The 16666-nt window shown below is 34.9% G+C and overlaps 1 protein-coding gene across 1 annotated transcript in view; it reads right to left on the reverse strand.

Moving 5' to 3' along the window:
• The window catches only part of LOC138692968 (uncharacterized), a 195046-nt gene that overhangs the window by 22518 nt on the left and 155862 nt on the right, over positions 1-16666 (reverse strand). Inside the window, exons 5-6 of the mRNA XM_069816438.1 lie at positions 13878-14043; positions 4862-5213 (exon numbers count right to left, since the gene is read on the reverse strand). Coding sequence (XP_069672539.1) covers positions 4862-5213; positions 13878-14043 — 518 coding nt within the window. The remainder of the gene's footprint in view (positions 1-4861; positions 5214-13877; positions 14044-16666) is intronic.

The following is a 16666-nucleotide window of genomic DNA, read 5'->3' on the forward strand; positions in this document are numbered from 1 at the left end:
GTATGAGAGCAATTTCACAATTTTTAATTTACCGGTAATTATTTTGTTTGTAGTTGGTTTGTTTAATTTCAGGTAAGTTAGTCACAAATTTTGCAGAATTATTATTATGGTAAGCAACTATAAACGTCAAATTATTACTCTGAATAAACTGACCATACAGTTGAAGTTCTAGGGACAAAACTATATTTTATGGTTCCATAATGCAGAGGGGTCCGGAGGTGTACACATATTTCATAGAGGTTATATTATATTGTGGACTCTCAAAGTTGAACTGAATTACGGCTTGGATATGTAGGGTGATATTCTAATATCGAAAGGTTGTGCTAGTTGTTTAACAAGATGCTGTTTGCATAATTCATTTTTAGAAGTTAATAAAAGCTTGGTATGCCATATTTTACTTGTGGTGTACCTGTAGGTTGACAGAGCTTCAATAAAATTTGAATTTAGATTCTCAATTGACTTCCATATTTATGGTGATCGCTTTATTTTTTTCCCCGTGGCATCTAGTGGTGAAACTGTGTACTGTGACCTCGATCCGTTTTAAGGACCGATCTACAAGATTGACGTAATTTATTATTATGTATGCTTCATCTTTTTAACGTGGGACGCTTAAATGGAAACCTATTGGAGAAAAATGTTTGTTACCATTTCTGTAATACTCTACGCTCATCTCCTTAGCGAGTTCGCATCGATGCAACTCGCAGTATATAATTATTGGAAAAATAAAGTTTGAATATCATCCATCGTATAATTATTACCTCTGATTGAGGTTCTGGCTGATATTTATATCTGTTATTAGGCAGTACATCTCACTTGACAGTATGTGTCGGAGGAAGAAGAATTATTGTTTGTATGCATCCGAAGTCTGGTTAGTGGAATATGCTATCAAAAAGGAGTGCATTATATGGCAGTAAACATTTTTAATAGCCTCCCTATCGATATAAAAAATGAAACTCAAAACGTAAGATTATTTAAGGCCAAATTAAAGAAGTACCTAACTTCTCACGCCTTCTATTCTGTAGGTGAATTCATGATATTCAATAAAACTTCATGAAATTGATACTAAAACTTTGTGTTGTACTAGTAGACTACATTCTAAATCTCTTCTGTATATATTTCATCTAGACTGTGACCATAAATTAAGACTTTATAATAGTATTAAGTTCCATATTCTAGCTGTGAAGCAATGTATGAATATCATGGAATGTTAATAAATACAATACAATACAATGTAGCTAATCGGCGATGTATGCATTGGAGGGGGAAAGGAACTGGCCACCCTACCCCATTATTTTTTTGTGATTTTTTAAATTTTATTGGGTTATTTTACGACGCTGTATCAACAGCGTCTGAATGAGATGAATGCCGATGAAATGAGTCCGGGGTCCAGCACCGAAAGTTACCCAGCATTTGCTCGTATTGTGTTGAGGGAAAACCCCGGAAAAAATCTCAACAAGGTAACTTGCCCCGACCGGGATTCGAACCCGGGCCACCTGGTTTCGCACCCAGACGCGCTGACCGTTACTCCACAGGTATGGACACCCCATTATCTCCTGGCCTAGTTACCTCATGAGTGATGCCTTATTGGTGTTACTTAGGAGATTCAAATCTGTGTTCGGACAGTTTATAACAAACGTATAATTATTTACTTACAAATGGCTTTTAGATAACCCGGAGATTCATTGTCGCCCTCACACTATTATTATGATTATTGTTATTATTATTATTATTATTATTATTATTATATTCAATATATTACTAGTGGTTTGAGTAGCGAATGTTGCATTTATTTTCTTGTGCTGCTTACGACTTCATTAAAAGTTCAAGTTTCTTGTTTTGTGATTATGCTAAATTTAGGGTTGCCAGATTTACAAAGGGGAAAAAGGAGACACATAAGGCCAAAAGAACATTTTTGTACTGGGCCAGTATCCTGAAGTATGAAAAAAAGGAAAAAAAATGAGGTAATTTTATTTTACTTGTCGCTACATAGTCCTAGCGAGAATTCTTCTCTGTTTGAGCTGCGTCCATAAATGCCTTGTCATTTGAATACATTGTAGACCTATATTATCGCACAAATGAACTTTTCAGCTCTGTTATCATCAAAATAATTATGTATATGTACATATTTGTAGTTCCACTTTCACTGTATTGGACATCCGTCCAAAATGAGTCATTTAAAAAAATTTTTTTTTTTCTTCTCCACATTCTACATCGCAGCATGATATGGAAAAGAAAAAGATTCTATTAATTTGTAATTTCTAAATTTAGTTGATGATGTAGATGCATATACATTCCTAAAAAAAAATTTACGTAACTCTCTTCATCAGACGTAGCTGCTTGAATACGTCCATATGAAATTAACTGACTGCGCAATATTCATCATAGGGTTCATCTGCATTAATATGGGCAATTTTAGTTTTTCAACAGCAGGCATCACTGAATGAAATTCAAAACAACTCTTTCGACTTACAAGCAAACATTCTGATGGGGGCAGATAAAAAAAATAATTTTTTTTCTTCCACCATGTTAATAATGTCAAAAGAAGTGCTTATACAAATTTTGGCCACTCGACAGGAATTCCGAGGGCCGTAAAAAAATAAGTTCGCCAGGAGCCGCTAACAGAAAAAGAAACACAATTTCATTGGCCAAATTTATTTGAACGGACACAGCAATTGTTGAGCTATTTTTCAACATATTTTCCATCGGAATTGAGACATTTCTCATATTATCATGGGATCCACAGAGAGAGGTGCAGACGCAGTCAAACGCTGGTTCCGGTCTGAGACGGCTGACTTCTACGACACAAAAATTGATCGCATGGCATGACAAATGTCTCAGTTCCAGTGGAGGATATGTTGACAAATAGCGCAACAATTATTGTATCTGTTTCAATAAATATTTCCATGAAATTGTGCTTTTTCTATAAACTGCCCCAGGCAAAATCACTTTCTGGACGGCCTCGTGATTGCGGTCGAGTAGCCAAAATTTGTATAAGCACTTCTTTTGACATTATTAACATGTATGTATGTATGTATGTATGTATGTATGTATGTATGTATGTATGTATGTATGTATGTATGTATGTATGTATGTATGTATGTATGTATGTATGTATGTATGTATGTATGTATGTATGTATGTATGTATGTATGTATGTATGTATGTATGTATGTATGTATGTATGTATGTATGTATGTATGTATGTATGTATGTATGTATGTATGTATGTATGTATGTATGTATGTATGTATGTATGTATGTATGTAATGTATGTATGTATGTGTGTGTATGTAATGTATGTATGTATGTGTGTACGTATGTATGTACGTATGTATGTATGTATGTATGTATGTATGTATGTATGTATGTATGTATGTATGTATGTGTGTGTATGTATGTATTTATTCACACTGCAAATGGGTATATACCCGGTGGCAGTGGTAACTAATTACACTCAATAATGACAATTAATAATAAACACAACTAATAAAAAACAATAGTTAATAATAATGATAATAATAATAATAATATTAATAAAATAATAATAATAACAAGGAGCATCCTAAATTAAAATGAAGCATGGTCACATAAAATAACATTTAAAGTAAATCTAAACATGGTGGAAGAAAAAAAATTCAACTTTTTTATCTGCCCCCATTAGAACGTTTGCTTATTAGTGGGAACCCGGGGGAGACGTAAAGTGTGGCAAACAATTGCTTTTGCCATGAAAAATTACTCAGCAATGAATTTTGTTCAGCGTCTGTATTTCATTCTTTTTTGTATTTATATGTGCTATCTGGTAGGATGGAAGAGAAGGCCTTATGGCCTTAATCCTGTCAGATTAAATAAATAAGTAATAATTATAAATATTAAAAACAGGTTGAAAAAGTAGGCTTCGGTTCCATTTATTAACTTTATATCTTCTCGAATTATTCTTCATTTGTACTGTATTTTGATAGTTTTTTTAAAAAAAACTTAAACGTTCCACGGATTTGTAGGGATTCTACGGATTCCGTCATCTTTTTCCCTGAATATATTATACAGTATAAACACAGTCTACTATATACAGTCACGAAGCTTGAGTTTTGAGGGTGCTAGAAGCAATAGACTGTGACGGTACTATTTTGCATTGCCTGTAATGAGGCGATATTAGCGATCCTAGTGGTGAGCAACTATCTAATGTTTGCATATTTACTACGTATTGAGCTTCGCGACTTTATATACTATACTGTTTTCGCTGTAAGAAAAATCCTAATGTAAACATAAGCACGTTGCTGTCATACCCGTGATTGGCTGCCAGTCGAAACACTCACACGACGCAGGAAAATATAGTTCCGTATTTGGAAACCGTAATCTTTTATTATTTGAAGATAAAACATAGAATTCTAGTTGTTAAATACGATGAAACATATAACTTCACTTATATGTAAAACACTATGTAAAAGAAAAGCTACTTTTATATTATGTTATTTACAATGTAGTCTGTTCTCGTAACAAGCTGGCGTCACTTGAGCTCGTAGTTATTCACGTAAGCACGTATGGCTTCTGCATCCTGCAATGAACAACTTATTTGTTCGGCAGCGATTGACCTTACACCTAAGTTTAAAATAATTTAATAACAGTAATTATAAAGTAAAAATTTCCTAAGCAAACTAATGCATAGCAGTGAGGTTAGGTCTACTTGACGAGTAACGGGAAATGTTTAACATGAAACAGAATATACAACAGTGGGCGGGATCATGTACTGAGAATTTAAGGCGCCACGCTGTGGCCAATGAAGGCTCACTTCAGTCACGTGCTATTGTTTATATTAGGAGTTTTCTTACAGCGAAAAGATTTATAGACTGTGGTATAAAATAACCTCGTCAGTGGTGTTCTCCTTGTCCTCGTCGTCCTCAGTGCTGCTCTCTGTGGACAGCTCGTCCACGAAGTTGCTCGCGTTCTCAGCCTGAGCCTGTTGCAGTATGGCGTACAAGTCCAGAGCTGCCTTGTCCATCATGGCGGCAGTCAAGCCCACGTTGTCTTCGGTAGTTGCGACGGTGTCCTCATCTGTCGTGGAATCTGTTTCTGGCAGGTCAGTGCCAGTGGCAGGTCGTCCACCGCGACTGACTGGTCCTCTGGTTCCATCAGTACCAACGCTTTCAGTAGTGTCGTTGTCGAACACTTCATCCTCTGTTTCCTCGAAGTCGATAGGAAGTGGCGTAGTTGATGGCCTGTAAACAGAGCTTCAACTTTATTTCGTGTCAGGAACAGATCTATTATATACTGCAATCATAACATCTTTACAGGACAATCCGCGACCAGGGCAAGCGCTCAAAGCTATCATGCCAAATTCATTTCAGCATGTTGATGTTCCTGCCCAAGACACTAGGAAAGTCGCCCTCGGTAGCGTAGTTGGTATAGCGCTGGCCTTCTATGCTCGAGATAGCGGGTTCATCCCGGCCGAAGTCGATGGCATTTAAGTACAGTAGAACCCCGATTATCCGTCACCCTATTAACCGATTGTTGGATTATCCGACTTCTTTTCCTAGCTTTTTTTTTTTTTTGCAGCAGGAAAAATATGAAGTACTGTACAATATGTTTTAGGTAGTTTTCTAAAAGTACCTTTACCCTTACACAGTATATACTGTACGTACTTAGTAGGAATGCTTCGCTGTCGACAATAGAAATAGTTACTTGTAAAATAGTCACTTCCTGCTTTCGAAGAAATTACCCCAAGAACTTCCACAAACCCGTGTACCATTCAAACCTTATCCTTATTATTCGAGTGGCCGTAAATATGACGTCTATGCAAAATGTTTTCCACAATCTTCAAAAGAAAACGCATTGTGTTAACTATCGAAAAAATTACAATATTTGAGAGGATTGAGAAAGGAGAAACTGTGGTTAATGTTGCTTCAGAGCACGCGAGTACAACTGAAAGCAATTTAATAATAATTAAAAAAGTATAACGTGTATAAAATATGTAAATCTCCAACATGAGACTTCTACTATTCTTGTATTTCCACAGACAATCAACCAACAACCCTTGGTTTTCAGAAGCCATCATTGACAACCGAACTTTTAATGAACTCTTGATCCACTACAAAGCACGTTAAACACAAAATCATCAAGGACACCAAGGAAATCATAACATTTTATTAAAATCTTTTATGATATGGATTATCCAATTTTTTCAATTAACCGTTCAGGCCACCCCCTTCATTACCACGGATAATAGAGGTTCTACTGTATGTTTAAATGTGACAGGCTCATGTCAGTAAATTTACTGGCATGTAAAAAAACTCCTGCGGACAAAAATCCGGCACACCGGCGACGCTGATATAACCTCTGCAGTTGCGAGCGTCGTTAAATAAACCGTAATTTAAATTTACACTAGGAAAGCAACAATAAGCGAACTTAGCTTATTGCTGAATGTCAGCCAGGGAAATATCCATAAAATCCTCCACAAACACTTGAAGTATTTACGTAAAGATTATTTTTTTGGTCCTTCAGAATATATCTGTTATGGTAACAATAGTTATTAGAGGAGAAAAATTTGTGCCGGGAATCGAACCGGGTCCTTGGTTCTACGTACCAAGCGCTGAGCTATGCCGAAGTCCAATCCACAACACTGGATCGACTTCCTCTTCTCCAGTGTTTTTCCTTTTGTTGCCTGACTTCAAGTTCGACATATATGTTGGCATACTTACTTACTTACTGGCTTTTAAGGAACCCGGAGGTTCATTGCCGCCCTCACATAAGCCCGCCATTGGTCCCTATCCTGAGCAAGATTAATCCATTCTCTATCATCATATCCCACCTCCCTCAAATCCATTTTAATATTACCTTCCCATCTACGTCTCGGTCTCCCTAAAGGCCTTTTTCCCTCCGGCCTCCCAACTAACACTCTACATGCATTTCTGGATTCGCCCATACGTGCTACATGCCCTGCCCATCTCATACGTCTGGATTTAATGTTCCTAATTATGTTAGGTGAAGAATACAATGTGTGCAGTTCTGTGTTCTGTAACTTTCTCCATTCTCCTGTAATTTCATCCCTTTTAGCCCCAAATATTTTCCTAAGCACCTTATTCTCAAACACCCTTAACCAAGTTTCACAACCATAAAGAACAACCGGTAATATAACTGTTCTATAAATTCTAACTTTTAGAGTTTTTGACAGCAGACTGGATGATAAAAGCTTTTCAACCGAATAATAACAGGCATTTCCCATATTTATTAATATTAATAATAATAATAATAATAATAATAATAATAATAATAATAATAATAATGTTTTATTTTCGCTGGCAGAGTTAAGGCCATAAGGCCTTCTCTTCCACTCAACCAGCCTTAATCAATGCAACACATATTTAAATTACGAATATTTACACTACACTTAAAAGGTTCTCCAGCAATATTCTTCAGTTAAGTTAACGACTAGTAGACTACATATTTATTTAAATTTAGATAAACCTGTAAGGTAAAGTAGTAACTTAATTTATGAGCTAATTTAATTCAATCAATTATAATTAATTTGAGGTTTGAGATAGCTAGTAAAATGATGAAAATTAATTTAATATAAGCTTACTAGAACTATGTTACAGGGAGAAAAAAAAAATATATAAATCTAAAATATATTTCTATAATGAGAATATTAATGTAATTGCCATTAGAGGTTTTGTAAATCTATTTAGAGAAATTAATGATAATAATAGGAATGGAAATATGTTAGTTTCATTATAATATGTAATAAATATTAATCAGCAATTAATTTGTTAAGTACCGGTAAGAATTTATGTAATTTTGACCTAAATGAAGTTATTGTCCAACAACCCCTTACATCACTCGGTAGCGAGTTCCAATTTCTAGCAACTGAAACTGTATAATTATGCATATATTAAGTCAACTGTCATTATACAAGGAGCGGACTCAAATGAGTGACTTGGTGGCCGGGATTCCATAGTAATATGCACTGTTGGGCGAAGAATCTACGTAAAGATTAAAGAGTGCGCTCCTTGTATAATGGCAGTTGACTTAATATACACCGACATAGATGTCGAACTTGGAGTCAGGCCACAAAGGGAAAAACACTGGAGGAGAGGATTTCGATCCGGTGCTGTGATTGAACTTCGGCGTAGCTCAGTGTTTAGAGCGCTTGGTATGTAGAACCAAGGACCCGGATTCGATCCCCGGCGCCGGAGCGAGTTTTTCTCCTCTAATAACCATTGTTACCTGAAGTATTGCAAAGTTTGCACGCAACGCTCTTTAACTGCTGAGCAAAAATCGGACTTGTGAGAATCTGCCAACAGAACCTCAGACGATACCAGGAGAAAGATGATCAGTTCTTACATCGCACATCCTCCTTACAGTACAGACTTATCTCTTTGAGATTTTCATATTTTGAAGATTTGAAGAAAAGCCTGAAGGTAACATTTTCGTTGGACCAAGACATCCAAAATGCCCTTAAGCAATGGTTCACTTCCAGGCCACAGAGAAGCAGTAGATTTAATTTATTTCTATTAGTGATGGGCGAATGTATGTGCTGTCTTGCATGCAATGTATGCACATTTGAGTTCCCCAATAATAATAATAATAATAATAATAATAATAATAATAATAATAATAATAATAATAATAATAATAATAATAATAATAAAGGTGCGCCTGATAAGGCATTTGAGATCTTGTTTAGATCAGTTCTTAGCGTATTCATTTAGGGCCATATTCATAGACATTCTTAGCGCGAGCTTCCGGTGGATGATCAGCGAACTAACGTTTTTCGGATATATAGCCTAAACCAGTGTTAGTGATATGACTTGATATGAATCCTGTACAAGTAATCAGTCGATAGCAAGGGCTAGTTTAGCACGCTCGTAGTGCGGGCTAGCGAAATGTCTATGAATAGCACCCTTAGAGTCTTGTGATTTCCCAATGTGTTTTGAATATCAAAACCAATCTCAGGATCTTGACATCCGACTCAGAAAATAAATCCCGTTTCATTTTTTTAGAAAACTGTAAAAGAAAACTATTTTTTTCTTGTCTAATCATGTGATTAACATCTCGTGACTATTTTGTACTGATATAATACAGAGGAATAAGACAAGGGGTGTATTTCAGATCTGACGGGTCCTATAATAATAATAATAATAATAATAATAATAATAATAATAATAATAATAATAATAATAATGATAATGATAATGATAATGATAATGATAATAATAATAATAATAATAATGATAATAATGATTTATTTAACCTGGCAGAGTTAAGGCCATTCGGCCTTCTCTAACACTCAACCAGGAGTAAAAACTGCGTTACAGAAACACTACAAATTTACAAAGTACACACAAAACTGAATAAGATAATAATAATAAAATGTAAGCAAGTAAGAAGAAATCAGACATAATATGTAACATAGAGAAGGAAAGAAAAAAGCATAATAAAATGGGAACAGCAGGTCAAAAATAAATGAGGCCTACAAAGTATAAAAAAATAAGACAATTAATAATAATAATAATAATAATAATAATAATAATAATAAATAAGAATAGTAATGATTAATAATAATGATAATAATAATAAATAATAAAATAATAATAACAGGCCTAATAGTAATAATAATACTAATAGTAGTAATAAAATAGTGCAGTACAAAGCATACAGTGAATACAATATTTTTAAGTACACACAGTAAGGAAAATTATGATTATATATAGCTCAACTTATCACATTAGAGATATACCATTATCGGAAAATATGAAAACAAAAATATAAAATAAGTTAAATATCACTACTAAGCACTAAGCACTACTTTTCGAGGCCGGGCGGCACCAGGACATTTTTCTGATTTTCATATATTTCGTCAAATTTTGTATCTATAAAAGATAATATTTTATTCATATTTCAACAATTTCATAGTGAAGTCTACTCCATGGACCTAACAACCTCTTTATCTGGATTCGAACCCATGTATTTTCTTCTGACATTTCATAGGTAGCCCAGCGAATAGGGATTATAAAGAATGGACACAGCGAATTTTCCTGTTTTTTTTTTCTCTGTGCTCCGGCGTTTAGTTACACTTTCAATCGCTAGAGGTTAGTTTTTTTTCAGTAGGTTATTTTACGACGCTTTATCAACATCTTTGGTTATTTAGCGTCTGAATGAGATGAAGGTGATAATGTCGGTGAAATGAGTCCGGGGTCCAACACCGAAAATTATCCAGCATTTGCTCATATTGGGTTGAGGGAAAACCCCGGAAAAAACCTCAACCAGGTAACTTGCCCCGACCGGGAATCGAACCCGGGCCACCTGGTTTCGCGGCCAGAAGCGCTGACCGTTACTCCACAAGTGTGGATGCTAGAGGTTAGTGTAATCGAGCATACGCTAACATAATAATTGAGTATAGAGTTGAGACACAGGATGGAAACATCGCCTGCCTTATTGCTTAATCCAGTAACGCTTTGCTTCAAATAAATTCAAGTTAACAGCTTTTCCTTATTTCTAAGTGACAAACTAGTTGTAATAATAACTTTGTATATTTCAGATATAATAAATTATATTATAAAATAATATAATACATTATAAAATTAAGTATCAAATTCGTTTAATTTTTGTATATAATATAATATAGGTATATGGTTTTACTTCTCATGAGAGTTTTGTTTTTCCATATTCGATGCTATCAAATCATTACATATTTTAATTGTTGTTGGGGTCAACGTCTCAACTCTCATTATAAAGGAACTCTAGAGTCTAGACATTACAGTTAATGACAGATTTATTATTTTATGGATCCAATTTATTTTATTTGAGTACATAATGTACCTAGATGTATTAATTATATGCGTTATATTTCCGCTGTGTCGACTGCTAGCTGGTGTGATGTCAGCGCCAACTCTAGGGAGAAAGCAGAATCTCACGCTCTAGCTGGCTTGAAGGTCATTGAAATCAGTCCGGCTATATCAAAGGTACCGACGCGAAGTGTCCATACTTAATTACCTATACGCTGGGTAGCCTATTCCTTTGAAAATGATGATGATGATGATGATGATGATAATGATGAAGAAGAAGAAGAATACTGCCGGTACTACCGAAATCTCAGAGCCAGGGCACTTCTTTTTATTTATTTAGAAATACACCACTGCATAAGACTGTCCTAATGGAGTATTATTTTTGTGTGGTTGAGGCGTTCTGTTCAGTTTGTAAAAATATAAATTTAATCAGAATTTAGAATAAGTTGAAATACAGCATATTGAATTTTCTGGTTCAAAGGAGGCTTAATTTTGTGACCATGTTAACTTTCTTTTTCTAATCATCCTTGCTATATAAAAACTGGATTGTTTTGCTCGTAGCTCCTCATTTGTTTTTACATCATTTGCCCTTTCTGGGAGCCGTCACTAAACTGGGTATAAATTTCATGAAGTGACTGTCATCACAAGCAAGATGGCAGCCACAACGCCATATTTGATCGCATGACCGCGTAGTCGAGTTCAAGGCTATGGAGTGGTTTAAAGGATATCGAGTTGCGCTTCATGAACTCCTGTGTTCTGACCTCAGCGATCGTCTGCGTTTTCTGTTCATTGAAAAGTAGTTGACATAATGTAAATTCACTTATAATACTTCCCATCTAGCATTTCACTCCACGACCTAACAGTTTTTGAAAATTTTAATCTTATAAATAAATTTTCTACTATCGAACAACATAATTGTCATCTTATTCGATTTTGGATATGCTTTTAATGATAAAGATTATGTTTTTTATGTAGCGGACAAGTTATAAAGTTACTATGATACTATTAATTTTCAAAGGATACTTGAAGATAAGGTTTTAAATTAAATTATGTTTTATTTAACGACGCTCGCAACTGTCGAGATTATATCAGCGTCGCTGGTGTGCCAGAATTTTGTCTCGCAGGAGTTTTTTTACATGCCAGTAAATGTACTGACATGAGCCTGTCACATTAAAGCACACTTAAATGCCATCGACCTGGGGCGGGATCGAACCTGTAACCTCGAGCACAGAAGGCCAGCGCTTTACCTACTACGCTACTCAGGCCGACTTGAAGATAAGGTAAACTGATGGATAGACAGATGTAAATAAATAGTTAAAACAGACACAAAGACAAGGAAGGAGAACAGATAGATAAGAAAGACAGATAGAGACGCAGATCAGAAATACAGATAGACAAGAATGTTAGACGTCTAGACAAGAATAGCGAATGGTATACAATAATGGCAGACGGATAGACAATAATGACAGACGAGAAGACAGATAGACATGGAGACAAGAAATGCAGATAGGTAGATAAGAAATACAGATAGACAGGTAAGTAAGAAATACATATAGAAAGGTAAATAAGAAGTACAGATAGATAAGTAAATAAGAAATACAGATAGACAGAGAGATAACTAATGCAGATGGGTAGGTAAGAAATATAGGTAGGTAGATAAAAAAATACAAATAGATACATAAGATAGATAGGTAGATGAGAAATACAGATTGGTAGGTAAGAAATATAGATATACATGTAGATAAGAAATGCAGATAGGTAGGTAAGAAATACAGATAGACAGGGAGATAAGTAATAGAGATGGGTAGGTAAGAAATATAGGTAGGTAGATAAAAAATACAGATAGATACATAAGAAATACAGATAGACAGGTAGATAAGAAATGCAGATAGACAGGTAAATAAGAAATGCAGATAGACAGGTAAATAAATACAGGTAGACAGATAGATAAGAAATACAGATGCACAGGTAGATAAATACATACAAATAGGTAAATAAGAAATAAAGATAGACAGGTAAATAAGAAAAATAGATAGACAGACAAATAAGAAATATAGGTAGACAGGTAAATAAGAAATACAGATAGAGAAGTAAAAAGAGAAGTACAGGTAGTCAGGTAGATAAGAAATAGGTACAGATGATCAGGTAGATATATGCATATAAATAGGTAAATAAGAAATACAGATAGACAGGTAAATAAGAAATATAGATAGACAGGTAGATAAGAAATACAGACAGACAGGTAGATAAATACAGACAGGTAGATAAGAAATACAGGTAGACAAGAATGGTAGACGTATAGACAAAAATAACAAACGGGTAAACAATAATGACAGATGGATAGACAATAATGGCAGACGAGTAGACAAAATGGTATACGAGCAGACAAAAATACAGATAAATAGGTAGTTAAGAAATATAGAATGATAGACAGATAGGTGAGAATGGCAGACAAGTAGACAATAAATGCAAATGGAAATGTAGACAAGACAGGTAAACAATAAAGATAAATAGTTAGACAAGAATGGTTCAGAAATATAGGATGTATAAACATCAGAAATAACGTACGAATATATTGCCAACTTAAAAACAAAGGCGGGGATTTTAAAAGGCATTAAAAATAAAATATCAGAACTAAGAATTTTAGTCCAAATATTAGAAACCTTAAGCCTCACTAAATTTTAAGTTGAACATTTTTTTTTTAATTTTCTTCACAATTTGCAATTAAATATCCTTCATAACCTTTTTGGGGGCCAAAAATCTTAACTGGAGTATTTCAGCCCATTTTTGAAATGCAATATTTTCTTTGATAAAAAAAATAAATATCCTTGTGTACTTACGAAAAAAATTATAGCTCTTGGACCGTTTTAGCTACAGGATTGTTTCCATTTTTAACTTAGATTACGATAAAATTATGATTAAGTTGATACAGATAAGACCAGTAGACAAATAAAACGTTTTGTACGCGTGGTCTTAAACTTTTTTCCGACATCTGTAAAAAATGTTACATATAGGCTCAATAATCAATAAAACCACTTATTGCAGTTAGTATTTCAATATAGTACAGTAGTACTACAATAAAGCGAAGTGTTAAGGTACCTGCGGATATGTGGTCCACGACCCCTGCTGGTTGTTTCTGTTTCCACATTGTCGACTGTTGATGTTGTCGCTTGTTCCCCTCTTCCTCGCACTCTGCTGGGACGATGTTTCGCTTCTTTCTCGGCGCTTTCCTCGTTAGGAGTTACTCCCAGGAATCTAAATGGCCCTGAAATAATTTTTTAGTAAATCATACATTTTATTAGTAAGTTGGACCATCTCCAAATATATTCGATGATGTCTGCCTTGGATCATGTTGGTCTGAGTTCCAAATAATTCCAGGCACAATTTACAACTAGGAATAATATGTGCAAGTTGACTAGCAGACCCATGGATTTAATCCGCAGTCTTCTCATTCTGGGACAAGACTCGATTACGTGTTATAAAAAGAGACACAAAACCCGGATTTATTTTATTTCCGATACAAGTCATATGCCACCCGTGCCGAAAATGTGATCGTGCGCCGAGCCACTGTGTAATCTGCAACGTGCATAGCACCTGTGGAGGGAGGCGGACACCCGAAGGGGAAGTGAAGCAACTGTCTGATATATTAAAGGATTTTCATTTTCCTTACGTCAAGCACTTAAATATAATTTTATACAGTATAAGGTTACAAACTAATGTTTAGTGCGTGTAACGAAGAAAGAAATGAACAAGAACACATAGGACACATTATCACAACCTAAAATTAACTGTCTTCAGAATGTCTCTGCGACAGAGTTTCAAAATCAGGAATTATGTCACTTACTGCCAGTCGTAGTTGATCACGAAGGTATTTGTCTGTCAGTCGTGATCTAAATTTGATTTTTACTATTTTCATTGTTGAAAATAATTTTTCACAAACGTAAGTTTTGGCGAACATGGCTTCAACAGAGCAAGCGAAAGAACGAGGCTTCGGATATTTATTTTTTGGCAAAAATTTGAAAAGTTCAACATTTGTCAAGTCCTTACATCTAGCTTTCATTTAACATCATATTGTAAATCTGTGAGTTTAAATTGAAGATATAACAGCATTATTCGTACATTTGCTGAAAAAGGATCGACGTACAGAGATAATAATAATAATAATAATAATAATAATAATAATACTTAACCTTTTAATCTTTCATGAGTAACATGTAGTATAATGCCGTTTTATGTTATACAACCGTTTTCCTCATAATACTTGTGAACAAATCATACATTTAATATTCTCATCATATTGGCAGCAAAAAAATGCGTCCTCCCATCTTACTTGAAACTTTCGTTTTTGTAGAGGTACATGGTTTCGAGAGAGACATTACGACGATACGCCACTCGCAGGTCAGAGACAAATACAAATGGAACGGAGTTTGACTCCAGTGAGTGAGGGGGGATTGGGGGAGGTAGGAAGCAAGAGAAATGCACAACTATCATTACGAGCTACAATGTGTTCGCGAGTCACATTTTCGCCACGGCTGCCATATGCTAAAAGTTATTAGCGCATTTAATAATGCATAGCCCTCACACGTATACGTTGACCACTGGGCGAAGTGGTTGAGCAGCGATATCTATTTCGTGCTTTTGCATAATATTAAGTTACGAATAATGTGTAAACGGCGAAGTGATCAAGAAATCGGAACGGCTCACTGAGAACCGCTACATTTCTTATGGTCAAGAAAGCGTGAATTCTATTCATAGAGCTTTGAAGTATGAAAGATTGTCTGTGTTTGAATTTAATATTGTATTCCACAAGGCAGGGAGGTCTCAGCGGTTTCCTTCTGAGCAAATTATGTATTTCCACCTGCATACTACCGAAATTGCTGTCAAGTATCCAAGCATGAATCTAATGGGAAGCACGCACTATACAGGGTGTAACAAAAATGTATGTAGAAACTTTAGAAAAAAATTCCTCACATGTAGTGGATGAAAATAATGTTATACGAACATGGGTCCGGAAACTCTTCATTTCCTTATTACAGTTCTTTTTCTATAACTCTGCTTACATTGTATGATGCGCAAGCTGTTAATTCCAATCCCCACACCAGAACAGTCTGATTATAGTCCGGATCAGCTTACTTACTTAATTTTCTTTTACCAACTTTTTTTCGAATTTCGACTAATGACAAATACGGGAGCTGGAAGTTATTTTCTAACTGTTATGTTGGCAGCAATAATTTTGGTTTACAGTAAAGGAAACTGATGAAATGGAGGTACAGGGACATCATTTTATTTTTACTAACATTTTTAATATTAACTTGCCTATACCTCTGGATCAACGCCGTTTGCTACCCCCTTCCACGACTGGAGTACGATGATACTGGCGTAATATACAAACAAATCACTTTACTAGTTATAGGAGGGAAGAAAAGTAGTTCATCCATTTACGTAAACTAGGAAATATCGCGATTTTGAGTTTGATAATTTTCACTAAGTTTTTGTTTGATCAAAATACAGTACAGTATTAATAATAAGTGTTTTTACTCACGAACTGAGCTGTCCATGTGGACGTATTCATTATGCAGTGTATATTATACTGTCTACAGCACATTAGCGTACAATATAGAGAATGAAGTTAAATTGAAAAATAAACATAATATGGATATTTAAACACATTTTTGAAAATGGTGGCCGTTCATTTCGATACAGGCTTCAGTTCTAATGTGCATATTTTCGCACTATAGACTATTGTACCTAATCCCAATTACCAGTTTCGTTCTTCGTACTGGTAACTCATGTTGAAATAATTCTGTACCTACTCTATAAAAAAGTACCTTACGTACTGTAAATTCAATCTTCACTTCTGCCCGATCCTAAAAAATAAAATTACTCAG

The sequence above is a fragment of the Periplaneta americana genome, chromosome 1 (genome assembly GCF_040183065.1).
Source record: "Periplaneta americana isolate PAMFEO1 chromosome 1, P.americana_PAMFEO1_priV1, whole genome shotgun sequence".
NCBI classification, from domain to species: Eukaryota; Metazoa; Arthropoda; class Insecta; order Blattodea; family Blattidae; genus Periplaneta; species Periplaneta americana.